General features: G+C 39.5%; 1 protein-coding gene across 1 annotated transcript in view; it reads left to right on the top strand.

Moving 5' to 3' along the window:
* CA10 (carbonic anhydrase 10) overlaps positions 1–12,956 on the top strand; it is a 332,189-nt gene extending 319,233 nt beyond the window's left edge. Inside the window, exons 8-10 of the mRNA XM_054046565.1 lie at positions 7,291–7,445; positions 10,300–10,474; positions 11,795–12,956. Of these exons, the coding sequence (XP_053902540.1) occupies positions 7,291–7,445; positions 10,300–10,474; positions 11,795–11,817 (353 nt within the window). The 3' untranslated portion in view covers positions 11,818–12,956. The remainder of the gene's footprint in view (positions 1–7,290; positions 7,446–10,299; positions 10,475–11,794) is intronic.
* Positions 12,957–16,856: the final 3,900 nt, after the last annotated feature.

Below are 16,856 nucleotides of genomic sequence, written 5' to 3' on the forward strand. Positions count from 1 at the left end.
GGAAGCTGCTTCTGTCTAGAGTGTAGATACCATGTTCTTTAACCTTTCATTGATTGTTTTTCCTTTTCTTTTAAACCAAACCTTGAACTATGAAATCTGTTCCAATCACACTGAATTTAGGTCATGAGATGAGCCATGAATTTAAGGTGAAAATGCAAAATGTAGGTAGTTTTAGATTTCATAGTCTAACGTTATTGGACCCATTTTAAAATTTTAATTATGGTTAACATTGACCCACATAGCTGTTAAAATCAAGCCCTAAATAGATACACACAGTGCACAATGTGCCGCTGCAATACATTGAGCTTACTTTCTGCAGTAACAAGTATTGATTAGAAGTGTTTTTAGTGCAAATTGGGAATGTGAAAAAGTTATTGAAAGTAATTCTAAAGTTGCCTTGGGTGATGGATTATAGTGTCATTGCTGAAAAAATAATTTTACTTCATATATTACAAGGATTTCTATACTGCATTTAACAGCTGGGATTTTTTTAACTTGCGCTTTAGGGAACCTCAGTGAATACTTGGTGTACTCGTAACAAAATGGCCAGTCCCAATTACTTCAGTGAGAGCATGGCCAGAATGACAAGTATAGATTGGGTCCAAAGTCAGGCGCACTGTAAGTAGGGCAGTTCAAGCAATGATTAAAAACGCAGTAAGAGATATTTAGTCTGTTACATAATAAGCCCAAGGACAAAATGTGTCAAAAGGGGAATTTGAAATGTAAGAAAATATTAATGGTTAAAATGGACGCAACAACCCCCCCCCCCCCCTTGGAATTCCAAAGTGGATTTTAAATGCCTGTTTTATTCTTCTGCCAGTGGCTCAGCACAAAGAATTGGATTTGAAGAGGTTGAAATGACTGTTCTTTTAAATAGACTTAGTCAGGAACTATATGAATATCTCTAAAGAAAAATTGCTTTAATATTCATGTTTAAAGTAGGGCAACTGAGGGGCTGAAGGTAGTTTTCTTTTATTTTAAAACAGCAATATTGGTTTTTAAAACTGAAATATGCCACGTTGGTTTACGCTTTTGCGGGTAGAGGAGCCCACACTTCACTTAATGTTGGATAAAACCAGCACTTTAGCTTCCAAGGAATCGGTGCAGAAATTTGGGCTTCATGTGTTGCACCAGAATTGCTGCCAAGAAGCCATCTGAAAGGGAAAAGATGTTGAATTTTGGACTTACTTCCTTACATTTAATGCTTAACACTTAACTGCCTCACAGGGGAACATACGAATAAGTATCCCAATCTCAGATTCAGCCAAGAGAATTTATAGCCAAATTTATGGACAGTCTCAAATTTCAGAGGCTTCTGTTTTTGGACTTCAACTTGGCTTCCAACGTTAGACACCAAGGACCTGACTATCAGACGTGCTGAGCTCTCAAAGCTCCAGGCATAAGCGGTGGGAGCTACGGATGCTGAAAATCAGGTCCTCGGTGTCCAAAATTAGAGGCCACTTTTCTCAATCTGGGCATAAGTAATTTGTCCAAGGCAACAGGTGGAAACACTCAGAGCTAGAATTAAAACTTGGAACCACTTAGTTTCCTATCCTCTTCCTCATCTCTAGACCATGCATTTCTCCTACTGGATTATTGTTTATGTATTTGGTTTTACCTCAGCATCGGGAGCTGAACGACATGACCTCTTGAAGTCCCTTCTAGCCCTACATTTCTATGATTCCATATTATGAACCGAGAAGATCCAATGCGATAGAGTCGTTTTTAAACACTAGATTCTCTGTAAAATATCCCTGTTTCAATATTTGAACCCTAATTATCCAGCCTCAAAAGCCCTCCCATTGAAGTCAATGGGAGTTTGCCACTGACAGCACTGGGATTAGGTTCTACCATTTTAGCATGTTGCATTTTTAATTTCATAAAGCAAAGTATGTGGCTTACGTAGTTTCTTAAAGAGGGCTAATTTTGTTATGTGTGGTTCTTGCTATGAAGGGGGGGGGAAATTAGGAAAATCAGTGTAACAAATGCAGAGAAAAGAATGAGAATTTCAACATCCGTAAAGAAAATTGTCTGAGTCGAGACCTTTATGTAAATTAATGTGAAAGCTAATGAAATGTAATTTGTGTAGAGAAAAGTTCACGGGTTCAGAAATTATCCTGAGACATAAGCAGCTCAAGATGAACAGAATGTGGATTGCAGATAGGAATGATGCTTAGAGTTTAGCAAAATTTGAAAATGGTTATTAAAGAAGGATATTGACAAAGTATGCAGAGAAGCCTCACCCAGAATAACTTTGAATATTATGAAGTTTATACCTTCAATAGAAATCATACATTTAAAAAGACATCACATTAAAGGGTGACAGTCTATTACTATTGAAAATGCAAGATTTCTACTAGAAAAAAACTTGACTAAGATATGGAAAAATGGGAATGGGTGGGGAAAGATAGTGGTGGTTCAAGGCAAAGGTTGGTAATAAGGTGCCACATCCTGTAGGCTTTTCTCGGCGGAGTCTGCCTATTTTCAGTATGAGTTTGGACTAAATAAGGACCCAGCTCAATATTTGCTTTTATTGGGCTACAATATAAATTAATGGAGATATCCCATCTCCTAGAACTAGAAGGGACCTTGAAAGGTCATTGAGTCCAGCCCCCTGCCTTCACTAGCAGGACCAAGTACTGATTTTGCCCCAGATCCCTAATATTTTCTTCCACCTCTTCATTACCCTTTTCATCCCTTTCCAGGGTCACATTAAGATGGTGAGAGAAACTCTACCTCTTCTAACAAATTTATTAGAGCATAAGCTTTCGTGGACTACAGCCCACTTCTTCGGATGCATCCGAAGAAGTGGGCTGTAGTCCACGAAAGCTTATGCACTAATAAATTTGTTAGTCTCTAAGGTGCCACAAGTACTCCTGTTCTTCTTTTTGCGGATACAGACTAACACGGCTGTTACTCTGAAATCTACCTCTTCTGTCATTCCCATGAATTGCTATTTAGGGGGTCTGTAGTATGCAATGTTCACTTTCTTGCCATAAACATGCTTCAGCTGAAAACAGATGCAGTGGACCCAGTTCATCCCAGGTGTGGCTCCGTTGCTCAGAGTCTCAAGTGGAAAAAATAGACCACAACTTAAACATAATTCATCCTAAACATCAATGTGGGCAAATAGCTCTCAGGTCAACTGAATACTGGTCAGCTCCAAAGAATCAGATTACATCTTGCGGGGCCCTCAGACTCAAACAAGGTAATATAGGCCCTGATCCAGAGGCCAGTAAAGCCAGTGGGAGCCTTTGCATCAGACTCAAACCCCAAGGTTTTTTTTTCCCCTCTGGGCCCCACAACCTGGTAGATAGCTCACTTCTAATCCTGTTTACATGAATTCAGGATGTCACCCAGGTCAGGCTTCATCTGTGGTGGAGTGTTTAAGCTCTTACTTCCACTCCATATTCCTACCCACCTCTGTGCCTGGTTTTTGATGGTCTAAACCCAATCCTCACATGCTCAGTTGGTTGCTCCTGCTAATCTAAGCCTTGTGACTTCCACTTAAAGCTCTGTTGTTTATTTCTTGGATGAGATATGCAGAGCACTATTATTTTATAACTGCAGTTCAAATCTGTGGAGTTATTAGTAACCCAAATGGTACTTACTGAGTGCATTACATCACAGTAAGCAAAGAGATCTAAGAGTGGGAGAGAGGCACACCAGAAGATACATTGCAAATGATTTAGGAAATAAATGGTGCTTGACTCCTGCATAGGTACTCAAGGGAGCAGAAAGCCCAAGGATCCCCTGTTCCCCATTCAGAGGTATATCATAGAGGGAGTCCTTGCATTCAGGAAATGCAATGACTCTACAGCAAGTTCTACCCTATGCAAAGGGGACCAGGTCTAGTTCCTACAATTCTACACCAGAGATGTGAATAACTGCTGCACTCTCCCCAAGGGTATTGCATCATCAGCCAGGCTCTTCTTGTGTTCCCAGAGGTTCTGCCAGAAACACATGGTTTCTTGGACCTTGCACTACAGTGGGGGTGCCCCCACAATGGCTCAGTACAGCCCTTTGTTACATGCCTCAGTCCTGCCCTAGATCATGACAACTGCTGTCTGAGGGGACTGAACAGTGCCACTTACACAGGTTAAAAATCCACATTAAGAATAATGGGCTAAATTCACCATTGGCATAAACAGGGGCAGTGCCACTGAAACAAGTAGAGTTTCCTGCATTTATACCAACAACTGCATGTCTTCTATGTGATACCTTGCTGTATTGCTTCTAGCCTAATTTTCGTAGTGCCCATCTATAGTAGAGCAGGTGAAATAAAAGAGATGTGACCCCAAAAAAGCCATAAATTACCAACATCCCAGATCTTCACTAATTTCTTAGGTTGGCTTTTAGTCTCCTGGTAGACACTTCAGAGAAAATTATGCTCTCGTTTAAACCGTTGCAAACCCATTGAAGTTGATATGGATGTCAGTAAGAGAATTTGGCCCTTGGAGTTTGAAACTATCTATTCTTACTGATCCCCTGCCATTTAGAATGAACATACCCGTCTCCCTGGTTTATAAATAATTAGAAGGATGTTCATGTGGGGAAAAGAGGTGTGTAATGACTCGTACAAAACAATCACTGGCATGAAAAAAATGCATTCCATGCTCACTAATTCCAGCAAAATTATTGCTGCACTGCTAATTTTTTTTTATTAATAGGGCGTAGGTGTAGTCAGTACTCTCTAGCTGTTAAAATTTAACACCATTCTGGCTCAGTAATGCAACAGCAATTGTTTCCTTTTTATTAATTGTGTTTAGCACTTTCATATGGAACACACATTCAGAATCCCAGGCCTTCGGCCAATGGAAGTTGAACATGTTAACAAAGGTGATCGACTCAGTCACCTGGGTGAGAGTAACAATGTTTTCCACTCTATTAGTAGACCCCACAATTGATATATAGAACTGCATTCATATTGACTTCAAGTACAAAAAGGGGTGGGACTTCAGATTTCTCACAGCCAAGAAAATATACTGTGGAGACATCTTTCCTGAAATAATGAAGATTAAGTCTGAACAGATTTTAAATAGATAGCAGGCGTGATTCTTGTGTAACCCACTGGTGAGTGTGTCCAGTCTCTGCTCAATCACCGGTGGTTATGAATTATATAGTCCCAGCTAGGGAGACGTGACCATTTAGTTAATGCTGTAGCAACTCATGCATTTAGCTCACTAAATCCCCAGTGTGCTGGTCAAGATAGCAGCCATCACATTTGTATTCCGTGGGCACTCCAACCATCTACTGCCTGAGACAGGCATTTGTGATGCAAAAAGGTCTTTTTTTCCCCTCACACACAACACAGAACATGTATTTTGCCTTATCCTTTAGCAACAATCTCTCAAATGGAGATGAAATATCACATTTTTAAGCGCTTGCATGCTTCCTTGATCATTGCAACTTTTCTGCTTTCTTTTTGGAAGGTAGGAGAGGGAAATAGAGGAGGAAGAGTGGAGGTTGTTTGTTAACTGTGCAATACCATGGATGTTGATCAATGACATTTTATGTAAATATTGTTGTAAATGAGGATATTCAAACAATAGGTACAGACTTTATTATACTAGTGACACAAAGTAGAGCATGAATAAAGTAAGTTGATATACTTCATGACACCTGGAGAAATGTGGCTTATATGATACACACGTACTGCAACTGAATCAGTCAAAGACAAGTCATTTACTTCCATTATGGTCAAGTATGTGAAGACTCACTTTCATGGCTATTTCTGCTGCTGTCCTAGAAAAGAGTGTAACTGGTGAAACGAAGTAACTGCCTGACTTGTCAGCTGTTTAAGGGGAAGCCATCTACACTGAATACTTTGGCTAATAAAAGCTAACATTTAGCATGAATTTCATAACTTTCTTAAAAGTGAACAAAAATATATTTACAATCTCAAAAACTCTTCCCCCTTTTTTCTTTTTCAATAGCTTGTTTTAAAGATGTATTGATTGTAAATTAATTGCTCATTAACATGTGGTTTTTATTCTAGTTAAGTTTACAATAAATGTTGCATGGGAAACTTCAGATAAACTCAGTGGAAAGTCATGACCATTCTGATATAGATTAGAATTGATGTGCTTTAGACTGAGGTCTCTAGTCTATGAGCAGGAACTTAGCATTTGATTTCCACTGCACTTGCTTCCATATCTCCCCATCAATGTCAATGGCAGGTCCTTTCATTTACTGAAAGGAGAAGAAATGTGCTTAGTTGGCAGCATGGTAGCGCACCTTCCTTGCCCACATAGTATTTGCTTAACTAATGAACCATACCAAACACACTACATGCAATTGAAAGCAGCCACTGAGATTTCACCATTACTTCATCTTACCAGCCCAGCTCCCCCCAGTGATGCATCATATTGGTAGAGGAGACAGTTGAAGAGTTTAAATGTAAAGTACCCCAGCACAATATCCAGTAAGGAATTGTTTGAGTCTGAAATTCTGCAGAGAATCCTGGAAAATCAGGTTACAGCTTTGAAAGACTTGCAGAAAGCACTGCAGGGTTAGTGTTATGTAACAGCAATAATACATACAATATAGCAGGGGATGAGCAGCTTCAATGATCTTAAAAGTTATATCCATTTCTAATTATATGCTGGCACATGTCCACACTCTGCAGTCGTCTACAAAGGGACACTTCATTAATACCAGAGAGGCTATGAAAAAAGTGGGAAGCCCAGTAAGTTTCTTTACAGCATATTTTCTCACCTCTGACTTGAGCATTCTGAGTTTATACTGCATCCACTCCCACTGTGCCCACTAAAGGACAGCAGGCTTCATTGAGCAGCTATATCATCAGACATTAACCTTAACAAGACAGGACAATCTTTTCTCTCAAACAAGGGTAATTAAGCTTTAGCACTCTTGGCCTTCCCAAGGTTTTGTTGAGCAAAAATTGATCACTCCAAAAATATGGTAAGTCGGCATTCTCCAAAGACTGATGCATCCAAATCAATAAATACAACTTCAACCAGCTTTAAACCCAAATACCTAAAACGGGGCCAAATAAATTCTCACTGCAAATGCTTGTGCTAGACTCCCAGTGAAGTCAACAGAACCTGTGAGCAAGCATCTAAGGGCAAAGTTACTATATTAAAATAATAATATCTGTTAATGTCCATGTGTTGAACAATCAATTTGTACAGAGCACAATGTATATTCATTTGACCTTCTGTTTCAGTAAATCTAAGGTTGAGGTTCTAAAGTAAAAGGCATGTGCAACAAAGTTTGTCTTGTGAAAATATTGCTTGATCTAGATCATTTTCCCCCTTTATTCTCTAGATGATGCATACTTACTGCAGGGACTTAATATTGAGGAACTTTATCCCGAGACCTCTAGTTTCATTACATATGATGGGTCCATGACCATTCCACCCTGCTATGAAACAGCAAGTTGGATAATAATGAACAAACCTGTCTACATAACAAGGATGCAGGTAAACTAAAACGAACATAATGGATTTAGTAAATGTCATCAGAAGAATAAATATTTTAAATGTGTATCTTCATAGCATCATATTTGAAATTATGTTTCTCTTTGGTTTAGTGCAATACTGTATCTTAAACCATGTGTAGAAATTACAAAACAAACAAGGGGGTGCTAGAATAACTAAAAAATACCCACGCGCAGAAGCATAATTAGGACCCTCCTACACCAGGTTAGAAAAGACTAAGAACATTAGAAGAGTGAGGATTGTGGTCTCATGAGGGATTGTGGAAGCCAGTTTATGCAGTGGGACTGGAGCTAGGACAAAAAGCCTTTGGGGAAGGCTCCAATCTACATTTTCTGGTGCAGAAAAAAAGGTGGCAGGATTGATGCCAGCACGTGTGTGTCAAAAATTTGGAAGATAGGCCTTTGGTTCCAGAGCGACATATTGAGGGCTACTGTTAGGTAGCAGCAGCAGAGAGCAAGCAGTAGGAGCTAGATTCATTCCATTGTGTTGGCCACCTGGGGACCACATTGGTGGAAAAGCCACAACAATGGGGTCTGTGCAGTTGCTTTCAACCCCCACTGAGAGTGCCACAGACAGCAGATCCTCAAACGTGGGTGGGGCATCAAAGGGTGGCAGCCTCTGGCAGCAGGCAGTAGCACTACAAGTGCACCTGTGTCACTTTCCCTTCTCAGGGTAACCCAAGAGCTCCACTTCAGGCTCTCTTGCTTAAAAAATATCCCATAGCTCTAATATCTGTAACAAAAGTCCCAAAACATAGTCCATATCATCCCCAGTCCACGTTATCCTTAAAACCCCCTTCTTCCCAGCAGGAAAACCACCAATGCCACCCCCAGCCTCTCTGCTTGGAGTGCATCCTCATCATATTCTGGGGTCTCTTTCGCCTTCCAGCCCTGGCTCTCTGGCTTGCAGAGGTCAGTTGGTGAACCCCATTTTCTGCGCTCCTGCCTTCAGTATCTCCCCATCCCACAGGAAACACCTTCCGACTCTGGCAACTCTCACTCAGGCAGTTCTGATTCACTGGGTCTCCCTCTCTCAGATTCTGCCTGGTCCTTTCTATTCCCCAGATTCTGCCCTGCCCTCTTAATTGGCCAAATGGGAGCCTATTCTGGCACAGAGCACTGGACCTATTTAATCTACTGGGGCCAGCCACGGGATGCACTGATTCACCTCATCCCCAGTATATCCTCCATTAGTGAGAATCCTAAGAGTCCTAAGCAGATCTTAGAGCTGTTTTCTCACCTCACCCCAGAGTACAGCAGCTCTAGCTAACACAGCAGAAGTTATCTAGTCCAAGGAATGAAATAAAGGATGAGAAATCAGGGCTCAAAAAAATCACATTGGGGCTTCAAGTCCTGTCATCTTTGTCAATAAGATGCTATAGAAAGCATGCAATGTATTTTAACTGCATTGTATTAATTCTGTCCAACTGTGCATGGGTTTGGGGAATACAGTTTGTTGTTCTATTCTAAATGGGTAGAGTAATTTAGGGGACACAGTTGAGAAAAAACGGGTACATATCATACATACTAAACTTCCCAATAAACGTGCATGTTTTCTACAAGAAATATTTTTGTTACATTATTACGATAATGCAAATTGTTTAGTAGAAAACGAAGATCAGAATGTTTCTATAGCCTACATATGGAATACATACTAATTATACAGTATACTCAGACTTGAGAACTGATGCAAGACAGAAGATTTCCCTTGTAGTCATTAGCACATCTACAACATGCAAAACACACCTACAGGTTTAGTTCTCTTCAAAACTCTCCAAGCTCATTAGATTCCCCCACTTTCCCACTACTCTAACTAATGAGGTAGCCACCAGGAGGAAATGGATAAATGCCCTTTAACCCTTAGATTGCCACTTCAAAAGTCATCATAGACAGATAGCTGTTTGGTTGCTTGCAATCCAGCTGCTAGTAAACATTTGCCCATCCTACAAATACCACCTTCACAATTGGCCATTTTGTTAGTAGTCATGATAGATAAAGTCTGTCCCATAAAGACAGGTTTCAGAGTAGCAGCCTTGTTCGTCCGTATTCGCAAAAAGAACAGGAGTACTTGTGGCACCTTAGAGACTAAATAAATAAATAAATAATTGTTAGGCTCTAAGGCGCCACAAGTACTCCTGTTCTTTTTGTCCCATAAAGGAGTCCCAGGTCAGGGCCAAAGCAGGGCCAAAGGAGGGCAATGTAGGGATGATTGCACTGGTGTTGACCCAGGTAGATCTTTCAGTGAATAGAGAAGATTTCAGTCTCCAAGACTGTCAAGTCCCATGACTTCCAGAAGCACTGACTTCTTTAAAAATACAGATGTGGTGCCAATCAGTCTCTGCATTCAGATTTCTGAGGCATAACCAATACTTGGGCACTTTCACCCAGAGCTGTCTTCTCAATAGCAAGCCAGAGTAGTTACCATAATATCTTTGGGCAATTTTCTCTCATCGTTCATCAAATTCCCTTTCTCTGCACCTGCTGCCACTATCTAGTACTATGGATTCCATTTACTTTCTGGTCAGCCAAAGCTCCCTTGTGCCATTTCCATTTATTCTGCACAAAACTGGAGGCTTTGTTTACAACGGGGCTTAGAGAAACAGGATCATGACCACAAAAGGAATGGTTTTGTCTTTACTTAAAGGTATCCCAGTTGCCCATGGGTCTAAAAATATGTTTAGTGTATAGAGTGAACCTCTGTCAACCCTCCCCAAATTCCAAATCACAAAAATATTGTTAGAGTACTTTGCTTATGATGATTAATCTAAATAGCTTTCAATATTGTTTACTTAGAGTGAAGAATAATACTACAGGTTCTTGTTTTGTGTTTTGTATAGATGCATTCTTTACGACTGCTAAGCCAGAATCAGCCATCACAGATATTTCTGAGCATGAGTGACAATTTCAGACCAGTCCAGCCTCTCAACAATCGATGTATCCGAACTAATATCAATTTTAGTTTACAGGGTAAAGATTGTCCAAACAACAGAGCACAGAAACTACAGTATAGAGGTAGGTTTTACACAAGGCACTCTCCAGAACAATAATGTCTACACCTATGTAAAGCTCCTTTCCTCTGAGGATCCTTGTTTGATTTACATGTTGTTGTTTTAGTAGCGGTGTATGATGGGACATATAAAAGCGAATCAATATATAAATAGGTGGGATAGGATCTGAATGTAAGTGTCAGATTTCAGCTATCAAGTTTAGAATATCTGAAATCTGAGAAGTTTTGCAATGATACACAGCATCATAACATCCCACTCCAATTTATGATAATAGGATAATTTGTAGGTGTAAGTAGTTTTCTTGAAAAAGAGGTATGGCACGTGCCAATGAGAATCAAAACATAATTGTGCTAGGAATAGCCCCACACTGCAGATTCTGATATAAAGTGGAGTAAAATAATATGCCATATGACAATTGAAGGAAATGTTATAAGGAAATAAAATGTATTTCTACTCTGAAAGGTAACTCCATAAAATTAGTAATGTAAGGTTCCACGCTGATTATCTCTGAGCTATTTCCAGAACTTATCTTCTCACTTTATAATTATGTTTTTTCCAGTTGCAAACTGATGATCTAGCTGGGTTCTCTTTAGTTTTCACAACATCAACAACAGACGCTGTGCATTTGGAATTCAGTTAACAATTTCTGTTCCTGCTGTTGCGTCCAGAATAGCATCCAACTCTCTCTCCCAGAGCTGTGTTGGCTCTGCGGAGATCATGGGAATAAACATTGGTAGAAATGGGATAGTATTTAAAGTGAGCAGATATGATTTCACATATACTTGAGCAGCTCAACTGAGCAGTCACGTGCCATTGTGGAGTTGAATCACACTAAAGAATTTGATTAAAAACACTATTTGAAAAATATCAGGAAGGCTGATAGTAGAGCTGGTCTCAAATGGGAAATTCATTCAGAAAGGAATGATTTCTCAGATATTACAAATTTTTCAGTTTTCAGTTCATATTCCTCCCACCTCCCTTTTTTCTCTTTTCCACTGAAAAATGAGTGACAATGGGGAGGAAGGAGTAGAAAGGAAAAACAATTCTGAAAAAAGGCAAAAACATGACTAAATATTTCATTTTCCAATTAAAAAAATATAATAATTTCTATTGAAAGATATTTTCAACTAAATATTTTTCATTTAAAATTTTTTGACCAGCTCTAGTCTAGTGTTAAGACTAAGAGCCACATTCTCAATTCATAATTTTGAAATTACTCAACTATTTTCTACACAATACAAACATTGAAGGCACTTAATTTTTAAAAACAGCAATTTTATATTTGGTGTTTGGTAAAGTATAACTGTTATTACTTTTCTTTCAGTAAATGAATGGCTCCTCAAGTAATTAAGACAAACAGGAAGAACTCCTAACCTCAGTGGAATGCTACTACTGTGAATTGACATAATCTAGAATGCACCCAGCCTCATTCACTCTTTGGATTCATGACAATATGTGCAAATGTGCTGCAAGAAAAAAGCTGCCAAGATGGAAACTTAACTAAAAATTCATTCATATGATTGATCGTAATAAAAAAAAGACAATAACTACAGTAAATGTGATTACAATTTTGATACAGTTTTCCTGAACTAATTTAACTTCACAAAGAAAGACTTTTCAGCCTTTGTACATATGAAATTCTTTCTTTCCTCCCCTTCAAAAGAAAAAAAAATAAAAAAGAAAAAGGTGGCTCCGTACAGCATCAAAGTGGAGTTGTGTTCTGTGTGCCAAGTAATCCTTGGAAAGCTCTCATTATATCCCTATCATTAATGGATACTGACAAGACAGAACAAGAAGATTGTAGAGGAAACTTATTTCTAGGTTATGATCCTTCTGTTTGTTTAATTAAAAAAAGGACAGACATTGAGAGATAAGTATTGTAAATATATCAACGCAGAATATAAAAGAAATTGAAATATATCCCCCTTTGTCACATATCTGTAGTAGGATTTGCCAAGATCAGAAATGATCCATTTTCTGTTTCTTGTTTTACAAAGGTCATACATTGTGTTTGGTTACTGTTAACAACTCAATAAATGTGTTGAACAAATTAATTTAGTACACTCGCTTTGGTTTATTTTTCCTTTCTGAAATGATAAGCCTCTAGCACTTGAGGCTGCTTTACTTTTCTTTTTTACTTTATTTGTTTGCAACCAGTTTAACTGAGTTAATGGCAATTAGGAATGTATTTAACAAAGCTAGTGTAACTTTAATTCCATTTTATGGTTCATCATTAAGAAGAATTAGGCTCCAGAAGCAGAAGGCAACTGAAAAATGGGCTAGTTTAAAATTACCATTTCCCCGGTTTGAGTCCATTATTGAGACATACAAATTCAACCTTGTAAATTGCTAGAAGGGATATATTTTCTTTACAGATGTAGCAGGAGCTGACCAAGTTAAAGCTAATGCCTTTTTTCTTGTTTATAATGGTCATTCACTGTGTTTGGTTACTGTCAAGAACTCAATAAATGTGTTTAACAAGTTCACGTGTGCATATTTTTGATGGTTTTGTATATTACCAATGTTAAAGTTGTCAAATCAGTTGGGTCCCAACTAACCAGGAATCATCCCTCTCTCTGTGATCTACCATGACAGCCGTGATTATAATGGGGATGTTGCAACTGATAGATCCAAAGGTGAAACTATCAGGGGCCAAGTATTCTTAGTTGGCTGAACCTGGGGTGTGGAATTCTCTATCACCAAAGATCAGGATCAGCCCAATTTTGCAGTCAGGACATAGTGTAAGGTTTCTCTTTACACAGTCCTCCCCTCAATGACAACAGGACAGAACAGCTAGCAACATTTCTCCTGGAGATAAACAAGCAAGAAAACAAAACTGCTTTAAGAACGTATCGTAAGTGGTTGAAGGGGGAGGAATATGGAGTGGATGGAACTGATGTTGGTGAAAGGTGCATTATAAATACATAGGCTAGATGCACATTATTGCTTAGCAACACTCAATTATATGGTGGTCAACATTTTCTTAGCTGTAGATTTGTGTGTATGTTCTCATCCTAAATTGAAAACATACACTGCAGTGTCAAAGTTTGTGAGTGCTGAAACCAGATACAAATGTGAACACCTGGACTCAATGCAACCAATCATCATCGCTTTTGCAACCCCACTGATTTTAAATGTGATAAATTTATCCTGAGGCAGAAAAGGGCAGTGCCAATTGCAAATGGCATTGGACAGAGAGCTACACACACGGTTGCATGTGGCACTGAGTGGCAGTTTGCCATCATTCCATAGTGCCACCTATTGTAAGTTACAGGCTGCTGCTGTCAGTACATCTGTGAAATTCATAGATTCATAGATTCATAGATTCTAGGACTGGAAGGGACCTCGAGAGGTCATCGAGTCCAGTCCCCTGCCCGCATGGCAGGACCAAATACTGCCTAGACCATCCCTAGTAGACATTTATCTAACCTACCCTTAAATATCTCCAGAGACGGAGATTCCACAACCTCCCTAGGCAATTTGTTCCAGTGTTTAACCACCCTGACAGTTAGGAACTTTTTCCTAATGTCCAATCTAGACCTCCCTTGCTGCAGTTTAAACCCATTGTTTCTGGTTCTATCCTTAGAGGCTAAGGTGAACAAGTTCTCTCCCTCCTCCTTATGACACCCTTTTATATACCTGAAAACTGCTATCATGTCCCCTCTCAGTCTTCTCTTTTCCAAACTAAACAAACCCAATTCTTTCAGCCTTCCTTCATAGGTCATGTTCTCAAGACCTTTAATCATTCTTGTTGCTCTTCTTTGGACCCTTTCCAGTTTCTCCACATCTTTTTTAAAATGCGGCGCCCAGAACTGGACACAATACTCCAGCTGAGGCCTAACCAGAGCAGAGTAGAGCGGAAGAATGACTTCTCGTGTCTTGCTCACAACACACCTGTTAATGCATCCCAGAATCATGTTTGCTTTGTTTGCAACAGCATCACACTGTTGACTCATATTTAGCTTGTGGTCCACTATAACCCCTAGATCCCTTTCTGCCGTACTCCTTCCTAGACAGTCTTTTCCCATTCTGTATGTGTGAAATTGATTTTTCCTTCCTAAGTGGAGCACTTTGCATTTGTCTTTGTTAAACTTCATCCTGTTTAACTCAGACCATTTCTCCAATTTGTCCAGATCATTTTGAATTATGACCCTGTCCTCCAAAGTAGTTGCAATCCCTCCCAGTTTGGTATCATCCGCAAACTTAATAAGCGTACTTTCTATGCCAATATCTAAGTCGTTGATGAAGATATTGAACAGAGCCGGTCCCAAAACAGACCCCTGCGGTACCCCACTCGTTACGCCTTTCCAGCAGGATTGGGAACCATTAATAACAACTCTCTGAGTACGATTATCCAGCCAGTTATGCACCCACCTTATAGTAGCCCCATCTAATTTGTATTTGCCTAGTTTATCGATAAGAATATCATGCGAGACCGTGAATTAATTGAAAAGACACTGTGGAAGTGAATGTTTACTGTTAGTAGTCATTGTCATTAGGAATCCAGCATGGGCTAGATCAGGAGAACCTGCAGGAAGCTCTCTCATCTCCTTGGCACACTTGCACAAAGAGCATCCAGAATTCTGGTACTCGATATTAGGTGCAGGGAAATCAATCTCAAAAGAGTTGGGGGAACTGGGCACAATGTCACGTGGCATGATAATGGCATGCTGCCTACTTGCAAGGTTAGGGGCAAACAAGAATGACTACCTCATCCAGCTGGTGGTGCTGGTGCAGTATCCCACTAGCAGCTCGGAAGGGCCTGATCATCCATAGCCTATTCAAGTCCATGAGAGTCTATCGACTTCCGTGTGCTTTGCACCTAGCCTCTAATGCAAAGACTGATAAATCCACAGTCCAGCCATATAAATGCCAATTAAAGTTAGATTTATACTGTGTATTAATAAGGTCAAGTTCAACTGTTGAAATAAAAGCAAGATTACAGTTTTAGTCCTATGTAATTAGTAGTAATTGACAGTGCAATACAAAGCATAGATAATCTAATGCTGTTTCCTAGGCACTTCACTAAAAGTCACTGCACAGATAGATCTCCAATTTCAGTGTAAAAACTTTAATGGAATCAGTTTTGTGTTTGCTCTTTGAAGCCTAATCTTGGAACTGTTCTCCAGTTGCGGAGCAAAGTTTCTAAGAGTACAAAGTCCAAAAGGTTTCAATCTAGATTTTGGACAAATAGCTGGCAGCTGTTCATCTGAGTTTGTCTGGTGACAGAAGGTAGGAAAGATAAGCCAGGACTCCATTATGAAACTTTTAATAAGTAATAAAACCTTTTTGGTATTTCACCGAAAGCTAGTTGAGGGGATTTAAGAAAGAAGGAATGATATGATAGAAAAGGCAGGTCCCAGTGAGGATTCATGCTGTGCTTTGGATTAAGTGAAGCTGGTATAGAGAAGCCTTGCAAATAGAGAAATGCCGTAATCACACTGGGATATCGCAAATGCATTTGTCAACATTTCCAAATCCATTTTGCAAACTAATGAACTCCATCTCGGCAAGATTTTTTTTTAAATGATAGAAACAGACATAAGTCAAACTATGGCACATGATCATTTGTGAACTTTCATATCTGGATTCAAAAATCAGAGCAGCCCCTTATTGTGGGCCAAATCGAAACACGAACTCCAATACCCACAAACATTGGGAACATATAGATCATGATTCCAATTTTGCAGCTTCTCTCTCCAAAGTCAAACAGAGCGGAGCATAGATACAGAATGTCATTATAGAGGCATAACCTGGGATGGAGTGTAACCCCCAATATCTATGGCCAATCAACAAGACCTGTAGATAGCAGTGCATTCTCAGGCCACAGTGATAAGAGACTGAAAGTGCTACATGAAAAACTGAAATGGCAGAGTGCTAAGCCAAAGCTCTGAGTTATATAAAAAAAACCATCCTACATAGATCAGATGCAGACTTGCTGATAGACCCCCCCCCCACAGGGGAATGCTGAGAGAAGCAGGAATGCAACTTGGGTTGGGAAGCGCCATTGCACACATCACACATGATCAGCAGCACAAAAAAAAACAAAAAAAAAAAACAACCACCACATCAGTCAGAGTTGGCATCATAGATCTTGGCAAGCACAGTCTTAGCGCTAGAGTATGGACAAGAGAGTCTGAATGGAGCTATACACATGAAATTAGCTTTTCCTCAACAGGATTTAAAAAAAAAAAAAAACACACACAGCTTGGTTTTTCTAGCATTTTGGATGAACAGTGAGTTTCAGACTGGGAGACGGCTGATATCTTCAATAAGATCTGCCAAAGCAGTTCATGCCCACTGTAAACTAAAACGTCTTTATATCCTTCCTGTCCCTATTAGCATGGATAGGACTCTTTCTGTCCGGAATGCAGTGTCTAACGTTA

The sequence above is a fragment of the Malaclemys terrapin genome, chromosome 13, assembly GCF_027887155.1.
Source record: "Malaclemys terrapin pileata isolate rMalTer1 chromosome 13, rMalTer1.hap1, whole genome shotgun sequence".
Classification (NCBI taxonomy): Eukaryota; Metazoa; Chordata; order Testudines; family Emydidae; genus Malaclemys; species Malaclemys terrapin.